Here is a 22,746-nt window from a genome sequence, read left to right on the forward strand (position 1 = left end):
GTCATTTTCGACTCGAATTATATTATTCAGGAATTCCAAATGCATAAATTCAATAAAAAAACTACACTTAAAGCACACTCGCGTTTTTTCGAGTGGAAAACAATCCGAAATGGTAATTTTTATTTGTAATTTACGCATTCGGAATTCCGCAAGAAGAAAACCCTGTCGGAAAAATCTCGTGTGCCGGCTGCTTTTAAAAACTTTAAGCTATTTTCTTACTTTCAACATTCGCACATATTTTCGGGAACCTAAGTGCGAAAGTAGAGAGCCGAGTGTATTTGGTTCGAGCATAGGTCCCTCGGTACCGTCTTTTCCTGGGACACACTACACAACCGTTGCGATGGCCACATTCCGTGATCCGTTGTGACGGCTTCGTGGCTTACAGCACACCGCACCGCACCCAGCGTACCGCACTACTCAACCAGGAAAGTAGAGATCCGCATGTATTTGGTTCGAGCATAGGTCCCCGGTATCACCTTTTCCCGGGACACAACTACACAACGTCGCGTCGCGATGACCACAATCCGTGATTCGTGGATTACAGCAGTAGCGGTAGAGTACTTACTGCTCAACCAGGAAAGTAAAGAGCCGCACGTATTTGGTTCGAGCATAGATCCCCGGTATCGCCTTTTTCTGACACAACTACACAACCGTCGCGACGGCACATAATCCGTGATCCGTGGTGACGGTCTCGTGGCTCACAGCAGTGGCGGTAGCGCACTGTGGCATCTATGCAACCAGTCAGTCGGTAAGTGTGCGCGGTGGCGGCCGCTTTGCGAGTGAGTGTTGTGTCGGCTCGGAGGTTGCTTTTTTAGTTTGTTTTTGTTTATTTTTTTGACGATTTATTAATATAAACGATCGCGAAGATGGCTCTCAACTCCGAAGTGGAACAGAAGTCGAACAATCTCGTGCTGCGAGTCGGCCAGGATTCCGAGTCGGATCTGCAGGCGTTGTTCGACAGTGTTTTGAAGCCGGACTCGAACAGGCCGCTGCAGGTGCCCCTGCGGATGAGGCAGCTGCCCAAGTCGTTCTTCAACCCGCCCTCCACGGGCTCCAAGTCGCCGTCCGTGTCCCACTCGCGGGAGAACTCGGCCGACTCGGCCTTCGGGTCCGCGGGCGGCGGGGGCCCGGCCGTGTCGCACTCGCGGGCGCACAGCTCGCCCGCCTCCCTGCAGCAGACATACGCGGCGGGCCCCTCGGGCTCCGCGGGCGCGGGGGCCCCGCCCGCGGCGCACCGCCACGCCAAGCAGCGCTCCTACGACGTGACGAGCAGCGCGCTGCTCACCGAGGAGCTGGGCCCGCTGCCGCTGGGCTGGGAGAAGGCGCGCAGTCCCGAGGGCCAGATCTACTACCTCAAGTGAGTACCGCTTCTCCTTCCTTCTGCAGCCCGGTTACGTAACGCGCCGGCGGATAGAAAGGCACCTGTTGCCGCCGCGGACGCCATGGCGGGCGGCACCAAATTTAGGCTCGGATTCGTTGCACTTGTAGCGCTGCATCTCTCGGCCCTACCTGTCCGGGTCCCGCTCCCCCTCCCCGCCCCCGCCCCGTGCCTCCCCGCCCCACGCCGTGGAACTGGAACTCCGTGTTTATTTACTTTTCGAGAGGACAAGTCAAAAGCGATGGATACTACTTTTGGCTGTATCCAATAGCGAGTGTTTTTGCCTAGATTTTTCACTCATGAATTACACGAAATCAAAGTAACTTTAAACATAAAGAGTAAATCCACTCACGAGTAGGCATAGGCTATAAAACTTAAAAAAGAAGACTGAGTAGGGTGTTGCTTAAGCCGTAGCTAGATTTCAGAGAGATTGCTTAGAAACATTGTACACCTACATTTTTCACATTTTCTTAATCAATTTATTAATAATATTCACAACATTTTGAGTGTGTCCAAATACTCGTTCACAAATCTGGATTATCTCCAATTAGCAATCATGTATTTGGACACACTCAAAATGTTGTAAATAAATAAACTGGTCAAATTATAAGCTAAAATAAAAAAAAATGGAAAGGATATTTTCTTGCGTTTCTCAAGTATGTGAGAATAATCCAGGACTCGGACATCACATACTAATGAAAGAGTTTCTGCTTAGTAAAATCTTCTATCATCCCACCAAAGATTTCTCTAGTAAAGTTCTAGTGGAGTCGTGTTTCGAGTTTGATCAATATATCTAGAGGTTTCAATAATTTGAGTAGTGTGGTTGTCAATCATGGGTAGAATTGGTGAATTTTACACGTGTATAAAGTGATCACTTAAATCAGCTATGATGGTCGTAAGCCCCGTAAATGCCCAGACTTCCATATTCTTCTTCATCTATGTTGAGATGTTAAAGAAATAAGATCATATTCATTACAGAAATTTAGTAGAAATTGTTTTGAATCACAAAAACCCCCTTGATATCTCAAACGCTCCACAATCTTATCTTTAACTCGGCACATTTAAAACATATGCATATAATTTATACCGAGCAAACATCATAAAGTATATCAAGATTATGTGCACAACTGTTTTTATACCTACATAGCCAACGCATTGTTCTTCAGTCGTATCTATAAATAAGTATGTTTTGAAAATAGCAAAAAAGGCACGATAACTCATTTCCACACCGGCTGTGCACAGTTTTAATAGAATGCCCGACAGAATTAGAAGGCCTTTCAATTTAAAGGTTTTGTTCGAAATACTATAATATTTATCACCCCCTTGGCTGCTTTCACAGGGATTATAATGTGATAAAAATCGAAAACTAGCGAATTTTCCGAAATGGAAATCAGGAACCAATATACCAACAGTAAAATATATCTTGTTTTGCAGTTAAACTTGTCAAGATTAATTTGCTCGTAGATCATTTTGTGACAGCTTCAATAGTTTTTCAGTAAATTGAGTGCAAAGGATATACGGTATATGTATATATCGCTGGTTAAATGCCACAACGCAAATCAAAACAAAAACAAAAAAGAACAAAGTCATCCTCCAAGCAATCTTTTTTGGAGAGACTCAGCGTAACTAAAATCATAAGATTGTATTAAGTATAAATGTACAGAAATTGTATTAAATTGTTTTTAAATGTAACTATATTAAATAAATAAAAAATAATAAAAATAAATCTAAAATATACAACAATCAATGTCTCTCCTCAGCGGGCCGAGATAAAATTATCAAACGTTGACCGATAAAAATGTCGGAGACCATTGTTTTAAGAAATACTCATGCCAAAAAACAAAACTATTTAAAAATATATTCTTAAATTACCTGTACAACACAACATTGTCCAGATCACATTGTGAGTCACAATTTGTGACGCCCCTCGTTGGTTACCGATGCTTACAAATAAATTAAAATGTGTTTACGTGTTTCAAGCATTTTATCGTAAATCTTTTCTACGGCTACCAGAGTAATTTTCTTATAGTATTAATAGCATTAGTAGGTAGCTCTGTCAGGCTGTAAGCTGTGGAGGTTTGGATTATTGTTATAACGCGAAGAGAGCCATGTTTTTTTGTTTACTATCCATATTCAATCCGCATCCAGTCTCCATCTCGCTCAAAGACATCGCGAGGAGGAAAGAGATAGCAGTTTTAGAATTATTATTGGTGGTAGCAGACAACAACTTGTACACAACCTGTTGAGCTTCGGGTTTCTCCGCCATCCTTCGTCTGCTATGATTCGTACACATGAACTCGGTAGATTTTTTATCGGCTTGTATAAAATATATATGATGAAGCGTTCCTTGGCATTGAAAATCGCAACCATTATACTGAGGTAGCGTATGTACGAATTCTACCAATTCATTAAGCAGAAATGGTTCTTTGTTAATCAAATTCTTTTATTGCAAACAAATTAAGAACCTTTTGCAGTGCTTGAGTATGAATGTGCCAATTCAGGGCATACATATTATTATTTTCTCCTTCCACATTTGGAATTCTTTAAGCTGATGACATTTTCTTAAAAACTCAATTTTTTTCTTATCGGCATTAAAGCATGGACATCTTTCAAACCTTCTATGAATTACTTACATCCAAACCAAGTGGAAATATCAACAAAAAAAATGTCTTTGTAGATTGTTTACTTAGTAGGAAGCCATAAATTAGTAATGATGTCCACAGATCATCATAGACGTGTTTCATTCGTCAACGACCGGTTCTTAACGACCCGTTCATTTACATTGATCGAGTGACCGGACGCTGACTCGTTCTCTGATTCACTTCTAACTGAGAACCGAGGAGATGAAATGGTCATTAAGATTTTTTAAAAGGTCGTCATGAAAAATTAGAGAAAGAGTGAGGTTTCGCGATAGCAAAAATTCTCAGCCAGTTTGGTTTTAGCTCCTCAATATCTCTGTGAATACATTAATCTTTCCTATAATTCTTCCTCCACTTCCGACAAAAGATCCATCGTTCAATTGATCCGGTGACCCGATCTTATCCACCGGAATAATCAATCCTGCGAGAAAAAGATGATTTCATATTTTCTAGATACCTACATTGCTTCCACTTTTTGTCAGAGAAACATACACTAAAAATGCAGTTGTTGTTGTGATCAGAATTTGGTTTGGTGGAGTAAAGATGGAATTTCTCGCCTCGTTCTTCGCTACCTTGGTCGCTCGCCGCGACTGAACGATTCCACGATTGTTTGTTTTTCCTTCACAAATATACACCGAAGGAGACGCCATCAAGGCTGGTCGCCTGGCGACTGGACTGGACTCGGGATGAGTCGGGAACTGTCGGGAGTGGTCGCGTCTAGAGAAAACAACAGAATTCGCCTGTCCTGTTGCTCCCAGAGCTGTATGTATTTACATTCAATGAAACATAAGTAAGGTCAGCTAGATGCGTGTAAAAATAGATACTCTTATTTACTACCGAGCTTTCTAAACTACCTTCAAAATGGATTTATTAGTTTACTCTGTGAAATTGCATGCATCCTGCTGATTCTGTGCGTTTTCTTTCTTCTTTTTTCAATTGTTTCGATGTCTTCCATCTTACATCTTTTGCATTATTTTTCGTCGTTGCTATGTACAATTTAAGTTCAATTTATATTTCTCTACTTTTTTACTAGGCAAATTAGTACTTTCATCCATTAACAGACATCTCGATCTGGCACATTTTAATTTTATATTGACTAGTGAGCAGTCTGAAGACGACAAAAGTAGGAGAAAACTGGAAATTTACCTTAAAAAAAGTGTCCGGAATTAGAAAGAAAAGTAAATATGAAATGTTTACGTCCAACAAAGTACGTGTATGTATTCCGGATGGGGGGGTCACTGTGGTTGTAAGTGTGTTTTTCATCTTACCATATACCATTGGTTATAGAAATTGTGAAGTTTATATCATTTAGTTTTTCGTCAGCTCATGATAAGTTTACTATAGTGTAAACTTTTCTCCTGCCGTACTGCCCCTCCTAGCCGAGCAACAAGGTCGCCGGCCTATATAACATTATATTCTATTTCTGCATTCCCGGCGTTCGGATAAACGATTCTCGCCGCCTTCCGATCAAACTAGTAAACTTTATGCATCGAGTCCTCTCGAAAATCCTATAGTTAATATGCAATGCATAAAAACTTCTATAAAGCATAACGCGGCGCTGATTGCCGGTGATTACGCGTAGGTGTGACCTGTAGGTAGTTCCTGTTGAATTACGCAAATGTAAATATTATGTACCGCAAATAACACGCAATCGCTAATAACGAATCATTATCAGAGTCTCGCATAATATTGTGCATTGTCTGTCCCTAAAATTATGTCTAAAGTCTATTCTCTGTCCGATAAAACTACCTGTCCTGACTTGCGTAACTTATTTTTATTGCGCTCTTGATAACGTTTTAACGCAATATTGTAAATAATCTATATAAAATGATATATTCGTAGAAAATGATGGTTTTTTACTAATTTATCAGAAATCTAAGAGTACTATTACAACTTTCGCTGATAAGGCTACATAATATAAGTAAGTTATGTTGAAGGTGTTTTGATTTCGATATATGTAATAACACCTCAGTGTTGACCCCTGTGAAAAAGGTGGATACTGATGGGTGAGAAGGATTAATTCTTCATAGGGACATAGGTCCGAATATGATAGTAACAAGCTTGGCACTCATAAATTGTTAGTAATTTTTCGTTTCACCGAGCGAGGCTGAATGAAAACAATAAAATGTTTTAGAAAAATATCGCAGAAGAAGAAAGATGCGCACAGCCCGACTTAATCTTGTTTGCCCACATTACTGCTACCGCCATTTGTGTTCGTACTGATTCAATTCCATTAGCGCGGTTCCTTGGCTCGTCTCCAACTCCGCGACCGTAACAACACAACCATCCGAATGACCTCCGCCGTGCTCCGCACTCTACACTCCGCAGACTCCCGTACAAAGTGGTCCTGCAAACGGCGGCAGAGTCGTGCATCCAGTTTTAACCTTCGATTTTGCGACTCTTGGCTGCTGGCTACCTTTCGTCCGGCTCGCCCTTTGGCTGGTCTTTTCAATTATTGCGGTTTCGCTCGAATTCATTCTCTCAAATGTTTAATGTGGTGCCGATTCTAATTACACACTACTCGTGTTACGTTTATTATACACTGCCAAAATCAAAGTCTGTATCGCTTCTTGGCATCGTGAATTTTCTCAATTTGCAATTAAACTCGCTTTGGAGTAAGCAATACGTTAAATGGATAATATTTTCCATCGTTTTGTATAACATGGTTTGTAAATGTTAAGAGACAACAAGGAAACTCAGTTTTGGTATTATCGCAATCATTTGCAAATGTTTTTGGTAAATTCCCCTTACCAATCTCTACATGTCGCTCACTCCTTTCAAGAACGTCATAAATCAAAAATCGTCAATTTTCAGTTGTGCATGTTTTCGGAATGCCCAGAAAATATACTATATCCCAGCAAAAGCGGCATATTTTAAACTTAACATTTACCCGCTACAGAGCAGAAAGTGTTGTTTTTGCATTTTGAAGAAAAGGTATTGTTTAATTATTTTTTAAATATACTAAATATTTTTCAAATGGAGAAAAAACCTTCAGGTTTTACCTAAAAAGATCTGTTGCACAGTAAAAAGTTCAATAACTGGCTTGATATTTATTTTTAATACATTGTATTATATTTTTTAACATTAAAAACGTTCTCCTGAAAAATCAAGTATTTTGATTTATGACGTTCTTGAAAGGAGCGAGCGATGTATGGTATTTTATATCACATCTGTTTTTTGTTTTTTGTTTTATTATTTATTAGGGGTGTCTTAATTAATTTCTACTCTACGAATTTGACTAAACATATTATCATACATAAATATATTAGTCAAACGAGTATTTGACGTTTACGTTAATTTTCATAACAGTGATGCAGTATTAACATTGACCATTACCTGAAAAGGTTGATCAATTTATATCAAAATACACGTGTACCAACGTTCGTTTTGTGACGAATATTGTTTTTTTTAACAATCGACATGGATGATGCCCCACGACATTGGGTGATAAGTGTTATATCGCTCACTCCTTTCAAGAACGTCATAAATCAAAAAACTTGATTTTTCAGGAGAACGTTTTTAAAGTTTAAAAATATAACACAATGTTTTAAAAATAAATATCAAGCCACTTATTGAACTTTTTACTGTGCAACAGATCTTTTTAGGTAAAACTTGAAGGTTTTTTCTCCATTTGAAAAATATTTAATACATTTAAAAAAATAATTAAACAATACCTTTTCTTCAAAATGCAAAAACAACATTTTCTGCCCTTTAGCGGGTAAATATTGAGTTAAAAATATGCCTCTTTTGCTGGGATTTAGTACATTTTCTGGGAATTCCGAAAACGTGCACAACTGAAAATTAACGATTTTTGATTTATGACGTTCTTGAAAGGAGTGAGCGATATATGAATAATTGTTTTCATAAACATAATTTGTATCTAGTGTTCATTGGTTATTGTACTATACGAGTAAATGAACTGCATTCACAAACCAGCCCAGACTAGTCCTCAGTCCTGTCGCTCCTGACCCTCATATCGCACACAGGACGCCTTGACATTCAATATGTCCCTCGGCGCCGTGAGACATGAATTCAAGATATTCCCAGGAACGTAGCTGGTATAAGATAGTGTACACACGCACGCCGACCATTTCGTAAATTGAACATCTTTGTTCTGCGCAGTATCCTTATCAAATTCTGATAAGATAGCACTCTATCGTTTCATTTCGATCTGCACATTTTTCAAGGTTAAAAAAGGTATGTTCTAACTTCTAACGAATAAAGCATTGTATTCCCACGTAAAAAATATATCAGGAGATTGACCGTATAATTAAATTGGTCAAATCCTTCTCTACAGATTCATGACAGCCTCGAGCAAGGTTCCGAAACTTCAAAGCAGAGAGCCCGTATTAAAATTACGCTTTATTTAAAAAATATGTAATTAAGAAGATGGCTCGCGAGTATCCGTTCTGACCTCGTCGAGCAATCTGTCTGGCATCACTATACTACTTATCACTATTAAGTATAATAGTCACAGTTGATTCACACGGATGTCTGGATGAAATTATGCTGTTGCGTGTTGTTTGGTGTTGTTATCCAATTGATGCAAGAAAAACCGCATATGTTTACAAAACGGTTTAACTTCGGTAAATTGCCGAGTCTCCCACACAATTTTCGAGTCATACAAAACGTACAGTAATACAGTTCAATTAAGTCGCGTAAAAGTTATTACGTCACGATTTCGCTCAAGTCGTTTCGGATTGTGATTATACAACTGCTTCCCGCTACCCGGTAATCAAGAACCATCGCGTTTTTGGTCATAGGCTGCATTATAATGCGAAGGAGAGCCGTTACTTCCTGCGGCCTTGCGGGGCCCCGCCTTCCGGAAGTCAGGGCCGGGTCGTTGTCTGCAAAGTCCACAATGTTTGCCGGCCGCCCACCATCGCCATAATGCCGGAGACGGTAAAGATCGAGGCAATTGTCTATCCCTCCTCTTTCTCTCACCAGACTCGACCTTCCTGACGAATTGCGAAAGTCTAGTGTCTAGTCACGCATAAGCGCTAACGCAACAACTATGAAACAGAATTCACCAAGTACCGAGTACTAGTTTATTATATCGTCGGTATTTTGGTTGTTTTCAAGTTGTCGTAGTCGCGACAGTTCCGTGTTCAGAGTAAAATTAGAATTGGATGTTCAGACAGAATACAATGTGGGAATTCAGACTTGGATTGCTGTGTAATAAGATTCAAGAAGCGTCTCGAGAGAATCTTACATGTTGACTGAGAATTGGGATGCGGTTAGGGAGATTTTCGATAAATTACTTTTAACGAAACAGTTATTTTTTTTAGAAAAGCCATAGATTGTGGATCAACAAACTTAATTTAAAAAATGTTATTAGTCACCATCGCATCGCCGATGTGATTTGCAATGAAACTTCAGCGCTTTAAAAATTTAAAATGCTCAATTCGCAACATTTGCAAGATTGGGCGTAACGGTTGCACGTTTTGAAACTTGCTTTTCAGACAGTTTTATTCTACTCATATGAAACTGAAGCTGTTGCAACGGTTTTATTATAACCATGCAATCCCTTTCTATTGCCACGGATTTTTGGTTCATGATCTAGGTTTGAACCTAACTAACTAACTAACTAACTAACCATCACGCCGCTTCCCCGCAGGGGTAGGCAGAGAGAATCGAACGCCACACCACTCTGTCCTTGCAAACATTCTTTGCCTCTTCTACATTCATGCATCTCCTCATACATACCCGACGATTATTACGACTCCTGACCCGGCCGCTTTCAAGTATTTGACATACCTGATTGTGCCAAGTTTTCCTCGGTCGTCCTCTGCTTCTTTTTCCAACTACATTCGCCTCATAAATTTGTTTAACCGTTCTTTCTTCACTCATACGCTCCACATGTCCAAACCATCTCAACACACCTTTCTTAATTTTATCGATAATGCTTATCTCAGCCTTACATTCTTTCCTTATTTTATCATTCGAACATCTATCAAACATCGTTTTGCCACACATTCGTCTGAGCGACATTTTGCAAATTAATTCCTATTTATAAGACGCCTAGCTAGGCCCAGGAATAAGAACACATACTGGTTTTCTTAATGTAAATATAATAATAAAATAATGTGTAATAATTAATCCAGATAATACATACTTTTATTCTATGAGAACAAGACAAGCAGTACCGAAGTAGCCGTAGCCAAATTTCAGTTACTTAAAAGAGTAGCTGTTGCCAAACTTAACACTCATGGAATCCTTGGAAAATCGCTACCCAAAGGAAAATGGAACCCCAATACAATATTTTAACCAATTTTTGTTAGTCATTTAACGAGTAAAGATTTGTAGCTTAAAAACATTTGAAACATATCAATATGTTAAAATATTTTCAACCGCGTAAACAAAAATCTGCTCTTCGATCTGTTTCTGTAAAATCCTCAAACTTCCCGTCATAAATTAAATTGTTGTCGAAATTCCCAGAATCCTGGTGACACTTCTTAGGCTCTTGGTAACACAGATTGGCATTCATAGATAATTCCATTTCCCTAGTCGGTTAGACATGGCAATCGAATTAAAAACCGAATTTAATAACGACTTCCTCAAAATAAGTCGTTAATTAATTCCGTCTTTTGATTCGATCATTTAAATGTAATTACGCGAGTCAGTTCCCGAATTTGGTTGCGTATTTCTAGCTCCTTACATATTTGACTATTTGACAATTATAATGACAAAAATTATAAACAGAGGAAAAGTAATAAACAGGTAAATACCATCCCAACCGAAGAACAGTTACTCATTGTCATACCTCTAATCAGTGATGGCATGAGTCGTAAATAAGAATAACGATGTTACTATCTTCTTCTTCAAATCCTTATCCGCACCCTGATGGTGCATAGGGTACTGCATTATATAAACGCAGTGTCATATTGATCGGTAACACATGAAGGAAAGGTGACCGGCCCTCCGCTTCAGTCCAGGGTAATATTGAATTAACATTAGAGAAAAAAATCACTTACTTTTATTTTATAGAATAAAATAACTATGTAGTTTTTTTCCACATTAATTTTATTTGACAGCATCCTTATATTATCATTTATTTACAACATTTTGAGTGTCTCCAAATACTTGTTCACAAAATCTGGATTATCTCCAGTTACAGGAGCTATTTGAGTAGTGTGGTTGTCAATAATGGGTAGAATTGGTGAATGTTACACGTGTGTAAAGTGATCATTTAAACCAGCCTATGACGGTCGTCAGCCCCGTAAATGCCCAGACTTCCATATTCTTCTTCATCTGTGATGAGATGTCAAAAAATTTATCATTTATATTTATTTGACCCCCCCCTGGAAATCGAACCCGGGACCTCCAGAACGGTAGCCGAGAGTGCTGGCTATTACACTACAGAGGTGGACAAAGTGATGTTACTATAGAAATTAGTTACTATATGAAATCACAAGTAATTCGCCAGTACGACTAGAGAAGTTTACATCGTCCATAGTGTGCGTGTGTCCGAGTACTATTAAGTAGGCACCTCAGTAGGTAGTAGTAGTGCCTGCGTAGTACACAGTAATGAATGAAATTTGGGGTTGAAGTTATGGCCACGTGTTACGCGTATGTGCATCGGGGTCACCGAGTATGAATGAACCAACAGCCCATTCATGATTTATCGGTGCTTCTCGTTTTGTGTTTACCGTTATTATCTAAATCCAAATATTGTACTAGTTTATTATTCAGTGCACTATCGAAACGTCATATCGGTGAATCTGTACGTAAAAGGTGTGTACTTTTTGTATCGCACGAACATTATAGCTACAACTTGCACAAGTTGTACTATTTTTTGACATCTCAACGTAGATTTTTTTTTATTTATTTATTCATTGGAAAACCAACAGAATATTTAACAAAAATAACATAATATAATAAAAATTTTAAAAATAACATTCCAATTAGAGGGTTTCACTTAAAATAAATAAAATAAAAATATGTAAAGATGGGATGACATAAAAAATAATAGATTTAAAATAGATCTGTCAGGACACCATGAATTTGAAAAGGCCGAATTATATTAAAAGCACAAGAGCTTAATCTCTTTATCGGAGAGAACTTCGTTATTAATTTTAAGATATTAAAATTAGAAATGTCTAGAAAATGAATTAAAATAATAATAAAAAACTTTTGTAACCATATTAAATAATAATAAATGACAGAGCTGAAGATTCAACATGTTGGAGCAACATGCACACGGAGGGTGCCACCATCAATTTATTGCGGGAAATTTGAATTTGAACCTCTAAAAACAACACTCTATACTACGTTACGATGCCCTTAAGTAATCCTTTATGCAATATCAGACCTTATCTAAGATATCGACACGACGACGAAGTCGTAAAACTATCTATGAAAGTATTGTTTTCGTTCGTTGAGCAAGAAATAAAAGGAAGAGGCGAGCGACGTTCAACGCAACACTCGAGTGACTTTCACATCACTTCGTAGCGAGAATTATCGGAATAAATGTTTTATTTGCGCGTGATAATAATGAGGCAGAAATGTTGGTGGACAGGGGCGGGAGACTGCAATATGGAAGAGTAACTCCACCCCATGTCTAATTGACGTCTAGCGCAGTGGTTCTGGACCTTTTTGTAGCCGGGGAGCACTTTTGATCGTAAGGGTGAAGACTGACCGGAGCATTTCGTCGTAACGTAACATGTTACGATGCGAGCATTCAGACAGTCAGTACAGCGAACCGAGCGCTCCATCCATAGTTTCGGTGCTCGCTGATGCTCGCCGCGAGCGATGTTACGACGTTATGTTACGACGAAATGTTCCGGTCAGTCTCCACCTCAAGGAAAATTTGCGGTATACCAAAACTAAAGATTCAAAAAACATACATAGATAACTTTTATTAAAACATAAAACTGATTATTGTATTACGGACAAGTTAAAATTACATTATTATTATGCAATTATGTATTATAATTATGTGACACCTGAGCTTTTGCAAATTTTATAAAGTCTAATATTTGATAAAGCTATTCTCGTTTACAACATTTTGAGTGTGTCCAAATACTTATCTTTTTATTCAAAAAATAATATGAAAATAACTCCTGTAATTGGAGATAATCCAGATTTTGTGAACAAGTATTTGCACACACTAAAAATGTTGTCAGTAATTAATTGTTCTTCTTGATACTTGGAACTCAAATCGCACAGTAAATGAACCAACATTAAATTTTGGTTTTCATAATTTTGCAGAGCACTTGCTAAAAGCTCGCGGAGCACCAGTTCAGAACCACTGTACTGGCATGTTGATGAAGCATTATTACCCATAATTATGAATGTATGAATGAATAAACCACGCCATTTCATTATTTCTCTGTTTAAAGCTCCTGCTTAAATTTACTAAACTGGCAGTGCACAACGGAGTCCTGGTTCCAACTCTGATGTATGGAAGTGAAACATGGAGTTGGCAAAAGAAGGATGAAAGTAGACTGAATGCAGTCGAAATGCGATCTCTCAGAAGAATGTGGGACAAAACGATGTATGATAGATGTACGAATAGTGAAATAAGGAAGGAATGCAAAGCTGAGATAAGCATTATCGATAAAATTAAGAAAGGTGTGTTGAGATGGTTTGGACATGTAGAACGAATGAGTGAGGAAAGAACGGTAAAACAAATTTATGAGGTGAATGTTAGCGGGAAAAGAAGCAGAGGAAGACCGAGAAAAACATGGCACGATCAGGTATGCCAAGAAAGTGGTCAGGTTAGGAGTCGTAACAATCGGCGGGTATGTATGAGGAGATGCATGAACGTGGAAGAGGCGAAGAATGTTTGCAAGGACAGAGTGGTGTGGCGTTGTATTCTCTCTGCCTATCCCTGCGGGGAAGCGGCGTGAAAGTTAGTTACTTAGTTAGTTAAATATTTGTTGTTCGAAATATACTTCACACAGACCCGATTACGCAAAACAGCATAAAACTTACGTTTCCTTTGTCGACGAATTTGTGCCATTCGAATTGATAATTGATAGAACTTTACATAAAATATCAAACATTATTTTTCTCAACGTCCCTTTAGGGTTGCTAATGTGTAGATAATGTAAATTGGACAGAAGAGAGCTGATGGCCGTCAGTGGAGCAGACGGCTCGCTCTGATTGGTGGGCGGTCAATGCTCGCAGTCGCCAGCGTACCACGCTAATCATCTGCTGATTGTATGCGTATATTATGATTATAAAAAATAATAAATCTTCCTTCTGTCGTCACCATTCGAACCCGCATCAGCCGAACGGCCGTCTCACCCTTTGAACAATAGAAAGACATCAAAGCATTCGTGACGCTGTTAAGGAGTGATTACTCAGCTATTGTTGGCATATATTAGTGCACGTCAACAAATTGCTCTCAAAGCAAGGAATACATAAAAAAGCCAGCTTTATATTTGAACTTAAAAACAGTAGCTGATCAAAAATGGCAATAATTTGTTATCACATATCGACGTGCCCTACATAAAGTGCTCTATATACATTTTTGTCAATTTTGAGATATTTGGTGTATGTTATCAACTGACCGTTATCTACGAATATAAAAAAAAAAACAAAAAAAAAACAAAATAAATTACGCCTAGTTTTCAGGCGTATAAGACGCTATCTACATCGAATTATAGAAATGAACTAAAAAAAAAAACTAACTAACCATCACCCCGCTTCCCCGCAGGGGTAGGCAGAGAGAATAGAGCGCCACACCACTCTGTCTTTGCAAACATTCTTCGCCTCTTCCACGTTCATGCATCTCCTCATACATACCCGCCGATTGTTACGACTCCTAACCTGACCACTTTCAAGTATTTGGCATACCTGATCGTGCCATGTTTTTCTCGGTCTTCCTCTGCTTCTTTTCCCGCTAACATTCGCCTCATAAATTTGTTTTACCGTTCGTTCCTCACTCATTCGTTCTACATGTCCAAACCATCTTAGCACACCTTTCTTAATTTTATCGATAATGCTTATCTCAGCTTTGCATTCCTTCCTTATTTCACTATTCGTACATCTATCATACATCGTTTTAAAACGCTAACTAATTAATTTTAACAAAGCATTAAGTTTTAAAACTATTTAATACATTATTTTATCGTGTTTTTGAATGAATAGTACTAGTTTAGAATTTCAGATAAAACCGTTCATTAGTAAAAAAGAATACATTGAAAAAATCTTCTAAATTCTCTCCTATAAAGTAACAGATTTGCAGATAGAGTAGTTTACGTAGGGGCCGTCGATATTATCCTAAAGTATCGTCACAAATTACACTGTTTTATTATTACAAACTATATTATGGTTATTAAAGACAGCGAATCGGGTACAGATTCGTGGAGCGAGAAAGATGATTATCCTTTATTCGCCTTACGTTTCCTTTTGTTTATCTGTATCAGTGTCGCATTATAACGATGCATTTTGCAATGCGAGACTGGAACGCGACCCTTCGATATATAAAGCTGACGTATTTCATATTTATCTACCTACTTTCTGTTCATCCACTACTAAAATGTTATGTATTGGTATATGTTCGCTCATCGGGATTGCTGCATATAATAAATTTGAATCCAAAACGTCTGCCGTGTCATATTCATACAATGCAGCGTCTAATATTGGCATGTTTTGGTGATACATTCAGACAGACTGCTATAAATACTCAAAGGCCCTGTTGTAAACCAGAATTCCTATACACGCCCAAAATTACTTTTGTGTTTCTAAAGCAATTAGACTGATTCCTAAACCAAACTTATACTATGTAAATTGGGCAAGTAAGACCGAATGGTATGGACTATCAATAGTGATATCTGATCTTGGCAGTAAGTCCGTATCAAATTGATTTTTTTCAACGTACTTCAATATCGATCGATTGAGAAATGTATTCTGAGTAAGTATTAGTTATAGGTTAAAAGGGTTAACTGATCTCCTTTAGGGAGACTAGTCTGTTGTGGGTCCCACATGACCCAATCAATGATCAATGATGATCGTAGTTCGGGCGTCTTCGAAACTAATCATTTTAATTTTTCAGGCTGAGCCTCGTCCAGATGAACATATCGTACGAAAATCTTATTCATTTTGATTGAATCATTAAAATGGTGTTTTATTTCTTTTCAGGTAAGTGTGCAAACATCTTCCTAATGAAAAACTCCAGATTTCGGACTCAGACAGTACCTACGGAGAAACAGGTAAGTTTGGCGGATGAACCACAAAACCGATACAGGCTTTTGATTAAATTTAGATGTTGTTTACATGATGTTTCTGAATAAACTGAAAATATTCTTATACTTATTAACGAAATCGAAGTGCATGTCTTTTGATAGTTTGCACCTTTAACACTTAACGAACCTTTTACTGATAGTTCATATTGTGTGCTTTAGAATTCTTGCGTAACCAAGAAATTTTAAACGTAAACATTCTCGCATAACTACATCACGGTCCAAGTGGACTAACTTCACTATACCGAGTACCGCTTCACCGCGCGACCGGTTCCGAATGCTCGCTTTCTTCTATTTCTGAGAACAATCTAACATTTTATTTGCCTTCAAAACTAACACGGGTACCGGCAATATTCATTCATTGTTAATATTGTCACCACTACGTGCAGTTCTACGGCAAGTGATTCCCTAGATGTAATCACTTCTCGGAAGACGTCTTCCTATCTTAAAGAGATAAGTATTGTAGATACATAACAACCTTTTTTCCCTAGGGAATGTATCACTCGGAACTTTACCTGAAATGCTTCTTGCTTACGGCGAGCAAAGCTCGAATACAGATAATTGAAATAAATATTTTTGGTGTTTCAATCTCAATTCTCTCTAGACAGAATGCATACCTACAGTTTATGAATCAACTTCTCCAGACATTAACAGCGTCGCACTAACGAAAAGCCCTTTTCTATTATTACAACTCATAAAGTCGCAGTCGGTTGTACAGGCATTTGTTTACAAAATAATTTCCATAATTTTCTTTTCCCCATTTTAAAAACAGTGAAACCCCCTTTACGTAAATGGCGCTATGTAAATTATACAAAATTACTATTATTAATATTTTCGTTGATGAGTCGTTGTTCATCTCGCACAATATCCGTTTTGTTCGTTGCTTTTTATTAATACGTATTTTGCCGTCCGCTTTCTACATAGAACATATCTCGTGTAAACGGTTTACGTAACATATGTCTGTAACACTTATTTACTACATTAAGCATGTACCGGTTACTTGGCCAGCTTTATTACCAAACTCCCGGTAACGATATCGCTGGAATCGCCTGTAATTTTGAATCGAACCACCACCACCGCTTGGAAGTTAGTACAGTTGTGAAAGCCGAATGGGAACATTCTGTTTTGTTTTCCTTTCATTTTTGATAGTCCATGCCGGCTCACACTATTAGTTATCATCGAGCAAGGTCGAAGGGGGCGGGTGGTTTGGATATCACATTCAATATGAAAATATATCGCTTTTTTAGTTAATCAGTCGCTACTGAACTTAACAACCTATTTGACATTTGGTCGATGCATCGTTAAATTATGATACAACATACCTACTCACGGGCGATGGGTGAAGCTCGAGTTCTCTAATAGTTCTGGGAAAAGAGTTCTCGAGCGATTCTCACAACATTTTTCAAGATGTTTGTGTTAAAAGAATATATTATGCGACGTATTTCATATTCTAGTTGTCAGAACTAACATTCTCCAGGCAGTATAATTTCTATCCCACTTTGCGCTATTGTGCCTCTTGCATCATATTATCCAGTGTTTTGAAAAAGAAAAAGCATTTAGTAAATTACGTATTGTCCATTATGCATTCAGCCAGCTTAGAGGCCCGATATTGTAATGGCTTCATTCCGGCATTCCAGGTGGAGAGAAGTCAGCTTTGAAGTGTAGCAAACTGATTAGTGTCGCGTGCGACCTGGCGCCAGTAGCTCGACTCCTCGCGATCTAGACCGAGGAGACACTTACCTAGAGGAGTCTCAAAGTTTTAACGATTCAGAGTAAGAACGAGACTTTGACTCCGTCTTTTTACTCGATTGTACCATTTTAGACAAAGCCGCTCTTTAATCCGGCGGTGTGTAGTTAGACAGAGCCCGATTTGCACGGACCGACATTTGAGTACATCGCTAATTTGAGCAACGTCCACAGTAACTTAATTGTATTTACTGGCGAGTATCGCTCTCCGCGTACGCCGGGAGCCGGATCTTTCTTCTCCAGCGTCTTGCTCGGATCCCGAGTCTACCCGCACAAACGCGCCAGTTCATTCTTCTCGGTGGCAAACCTAAAAATGAAGAGTTCTAAATCAAAGCGGCCAACCGTGCAGCGCGCGTACACGGACCGGTATGTATGGGCGCGTTCTAAATGTGCGAAACAATACGGCATTCTGTCTGCATTATTGCAACGAGTTACGGAAAGCCGCCTGGCGCCTGCGTCTGGGAGGAAGTTGTATTTAAAACAATTCTTTGTCTTGTAAGAGAATGTTGTTGTATTTGTAAACAGGCGCTTATTTTTCTAAAGGAGCAATAAATTACGAAGCAGATACGTATTCACTTAGTAACGGAAGTCCGCACTCCTTGCTGGATTTCCGGGAACATTTATGGGTATCGGTTACTTATCTCTCCGGGTAAGAAAAAATGGAGATTGTTTCCTAATCTATTTTCGTACAACACTAATTTAGTTGCCCTCGCTTCACGTATCGACTTGAAGAACTTCTATCGTAGTATATGTTATATTATATTTACCATACAACCGATTTGTTGTATTCTTTTGTTGAGTCATATCATAATAATTCTATAAACAAAACATATCTATTGGCGCCAGTATCGCAGTGTGGTAAGCGTTTTTTTCGCACACGTCAGCTATATATGCGGCTTCTTGATTACCAATCGTTCAGTTTTACTTCACGACTATGTTTTATATTTTTAAACACATAATTAATGAATGGTATCTTATCAGTTTTTCACAATTTTGCGATAGCCACGTTGATAGCGAATTGCCGAGTTGTCCGATAGCGAGGGGCCCAGCCTACACACAGTCTGTGTGGTCGTCTGGCCTTGGCTCTGTATCTTTTTGCTCTGCCTTCTCGGAAGCGATCTCCCTCATCTCCGTACCATCCCTTGTTCCCCATCAACCCATGAATCACGCTATTCGGATTGTCACCCACGGTGCCAATCCCAATAACGTAAGCTAAATGGAAAACCTATAAAGCTGGTGTTTTATTAATTTAACACAAAATTAAGTTCCATCGAGTAATTTTAGTAAAAAAGTAATTTACTGAACATAGAAAAAAGGATATTTTCAGAATTCGCGAATCACATAATAGAAGCTAACAACTCATTTGACTTATATAAACATAAATTAATACACTCAGTTACAAACAAAGATCAAGTCATAAACAATTTAGAAAATTTTGAAATACATACATAAAAATTTCAATTCTGATAAAACGTTAATTAATAGTTCTTTTTCAAAATACGTCACCATTATTATCTATGTTTTCTTTTATTTTCCTCTATTTATTACCCCACAAACCTCTATATGTACCTGCAATTTTTTTTTGCTCGTTATTTTTGCTTTTCACCTGTCGATGAAAGCAACTGTTGTTTTCGAACTTAGTCGTGGGTAATGAAATAAAACTCAAAAAGTGGTATTATACAAGTGTTTTTTTAATAAAAGAAAAAAACAGGGATAATATATTTCAATATTATTATTAAAAAATATAATTGAAAATATTTTATATGTGAAACAAACTACGAAAAACTGTTTTTAAATTATGTTAAGAAATCGAACATACCCAATAAAAAAAATTAATATAGATAAATAAAAATGATCCATTTTTAATTAATGTTTTACTTATTCCGAAATCGTGGTATTTACTAATTGAGTAAAACATTAATTAAAAATGGATAGATTTTACCACAAAGTGACTGCCGAATCAATTAATGAAAAAATTATCCAGTTGAGAACCCCTTAACCCAAGTTACCGCCGACACAATAACTTCGAAGAAAAAAACACGACTTTTGAAATCAAAAATCGTTTATCACAAGTTAACGATGAATATGGGGATTTCTATGTGTTGAACTCAACATCGTCAGCGCTGAGATCATTTAACATTGTAACTCGACATTTATATCGCGGTGTCGTGGTGTGTCCCTCGTTTCGTACAATTTGTCTTTGACTCTAGCTTTGATCTTTCCCTTTCCTCTTTTCATCCCTACCGTTCCTCTTCCATATATATTTTGTAAAAATGTGGATTTAAAAAAAATAAATAAAAAGATAAATATTTGTATTTTTTTTATGTACAAAAATACTTCAATTTCATACTATTTCATTGAGCCTAAGCGGCTCATCATTAAAAATACTTATCAAATTGTGGTAGGGTGCGTTCGAACCGAGAAACTCTGACTCGAGAGTCCGCGACACAAACCACGAGACCACAACCCGACACAATTTTGTAATTGGAACAGTACAAGTACTTTTTTTATATAATACATTGACAAATATAATAAATAAAATGAAAGAAAACCATCTAAAATATAAATTCATTAAAAGGTTATGGACCACTGATGTAAATATTCGTTATACCTTCATGCATATCTGTATATCATAATTATTACGTAAATTTAAATAATGCCTTTGCACGTAAAATATATATTCACTTTTAATTCCCCTCCAATCACAAAAGCACAGTCTCGTTTTTGGAGAGGCTCAGCGCAACTAAAATTACAAATAGAAATGTATAGAAATTTTATAAAATTGTATTAAAAAAATTTAACTATATTAAGGATACATTTTTTTAAAAATATGTATACTAAACGTCAAATGTCATTTTCCCCTTACAACTAGTTAGTCAGTGAGCGAATCCAAGAGGGATCCAAAAATCATCACCGAGAATCCTCAGACGCAGCTCAACGCATCACGTTCGCGAACGAGATTCATTCGATACTGGGATCATTAAAACCCGGTCGTTTACAGACGACCCGTGTCTATTCTACTCGCGTTATTAGAGTTCATCGCATAAGAACTGACCGGCCTTAGTGATGTAGTTCCAGTCAGGAGTAACATAAAGACCCAGACATCGTCAGCATCCGCGAACGGGAATGAATACTTGCATACCTCGCCTCTATTTGAACCATTCCAGTATAGATGTGTTGGCCCGATTGTGCAATTTATTTATTATTTCTTTATTTATTTCAAAACATTACATACATAAGTTACATATATATGTATATATAGAACTTCCAAGAATTTGAGTAGTGTGGTTGTCAATAATGGGTAGAATTGGTGAATGTTACACGTGTGTAAAGTGATCACTTAAACCAGCCTATGACGGTCGTCAGCCCCGTAAATGCCCAGACTTCCATATTCTTCTTCATCTTTGATGAGATGTCAAAGAATAATATGAAAAAATAAGTTCTCTAGTAACGGTGTGGACGCCGGTTGGCGACCCCCGACCACCGACCACTGCTTCGCAGCTCGAGAGGTCCTTTGTTCGCCGTACATGGAGGACCATTACATTGCTAACATTCTCACGCTTAGTTCAAATCGGAAATGAATACTCGTTTATATTGAGAAATTCTATTTTATTATGTTTACAATATTACTTAACCAAATAACTAATTATCACGCCCTTTCGCCGCTGGGGTAGGCAGAGAGAATAGAACGCCACACCACTTTGTCTTTGCAAACAATCTTCACCTCTTCCACATTCAAGCATCTTCTCACACAAACCTGACGATTATTCCGACTCCTGACTTGACCGCTTTTCTTAATTTTCCAAATTCTACGCTCATTTCCATGCATAAGAGTTGGTACCAGGACAACTACAGTTCTGTGCTGCCAGATTAGCTTTCACTCATAGGTTTTTATTAGAATTACATACACATGAAAGAGTTTCTGCTCAATAAAAAGCTTCTTTCATCTCATCAATAGATGTCGCTAGTGAAATTATAGTGAGTCAAGCACAATGTTTCGATATTGGATCATATATTGTAAATAGAACTTCCAAGAATTTGAGTAGTGTGGTTGTCAATCGTGGGTAGAATTGGTGAATGTTACACGTGTGTAAAGTTACCACTTACGCCCCGTAAATGCCCAGACATCCATATTCTTCTTCATCTATGTTGAGATGTCAAAAAATAAGAGAAGGAATTACTGAAGAATTATGTGTTATGTTCATTATTCTTTATATATAACGAATAAAACGATATAACAGCACAACAGGATTACTGCAATGTCCAAGAAATGTGAAATTGTTAAGTTGGTTGAATTGGGGTTCAAACACCCTCGTAATTAGGTAGAAATATAAACTCTCGCAATTTGACTAAGGTAATCATCCTTCTGAAGTAAGTTGAAACTTCCTGGGTTTCTGCGGAGCTGTGCCCTGTTATATGTAGGAAGAGTAGCCCCGGGACTTATCTCCATAGCACGAAAGTGTTGCTATTTTGCATACAAATAGCACAAACCCTCTGATCTTGCCCGAAGACATTTATTTTTCTTTCTCGACAAAAATGTTAATATTTTTCGTCAATGACCATATAATCTTTTAACTACAGTATACTGGAACATAAAGGTTTATTGATGTGTCTTTTATTAAAATGTATAATAACGCTTCAAAAACGTATACTTTTATAATGAAAATAATCACGCAAAGGAAACTAAAGTAAAACATACTGTCAAACTTTGTGGATTATTATATCGTATAACGTGTGAACGGAAAAATACCTTTGGCTCAAAATTCTTGAGTTATTATTGCTTTGCATTTTT

At 37.8% G+C, this 22,746-nt stretch overlaps 1 protein-coding gene across 2 annotated transcripts in view; it reads left to right on the forward strand.

Annotated features, from left to right (window-relative positions):
- The first annotated feature begins 743 nt into the window (after positions 1-743).
- Positions 744-22,746, forward strand: part of yki (Transcriptional coactivator yki) — a 77,696-nt gene continuing 55,693 nt past the window's right edge. For both annotated transcript variants that reach the window (XM_088263348.1, XM_088263349.1), the window contains exon 1: positions 744-1,357. In XM_088263348.1, the coding sequence (XP_088119474.1) occupies positions 867-1,357 (491 nt within the window). In that variant the 5' untranslated portion in view covers positions 744-866. The remainder of the gene's footprint in view (positions 1,358-22,746) is intronic.

This window comes from Brachycentrus maculatus, unplaced genomic scaffold, assembly GCF_059751285.1.
Source record: "Brachycentrus maculatus isolate JH-2025_06_01 unplaced genomic scaffold, ASM5975128v1 h1tg000199l, whole genome shotgun sequence".
Taxonomy (NCBI): domain Eukaryota; kingdom Metazoa; phylum Arthropoda; class Insecta; order Trichoptera; family Brachycentridae; genus Brachycentrus; species Brachycentrus maculatus.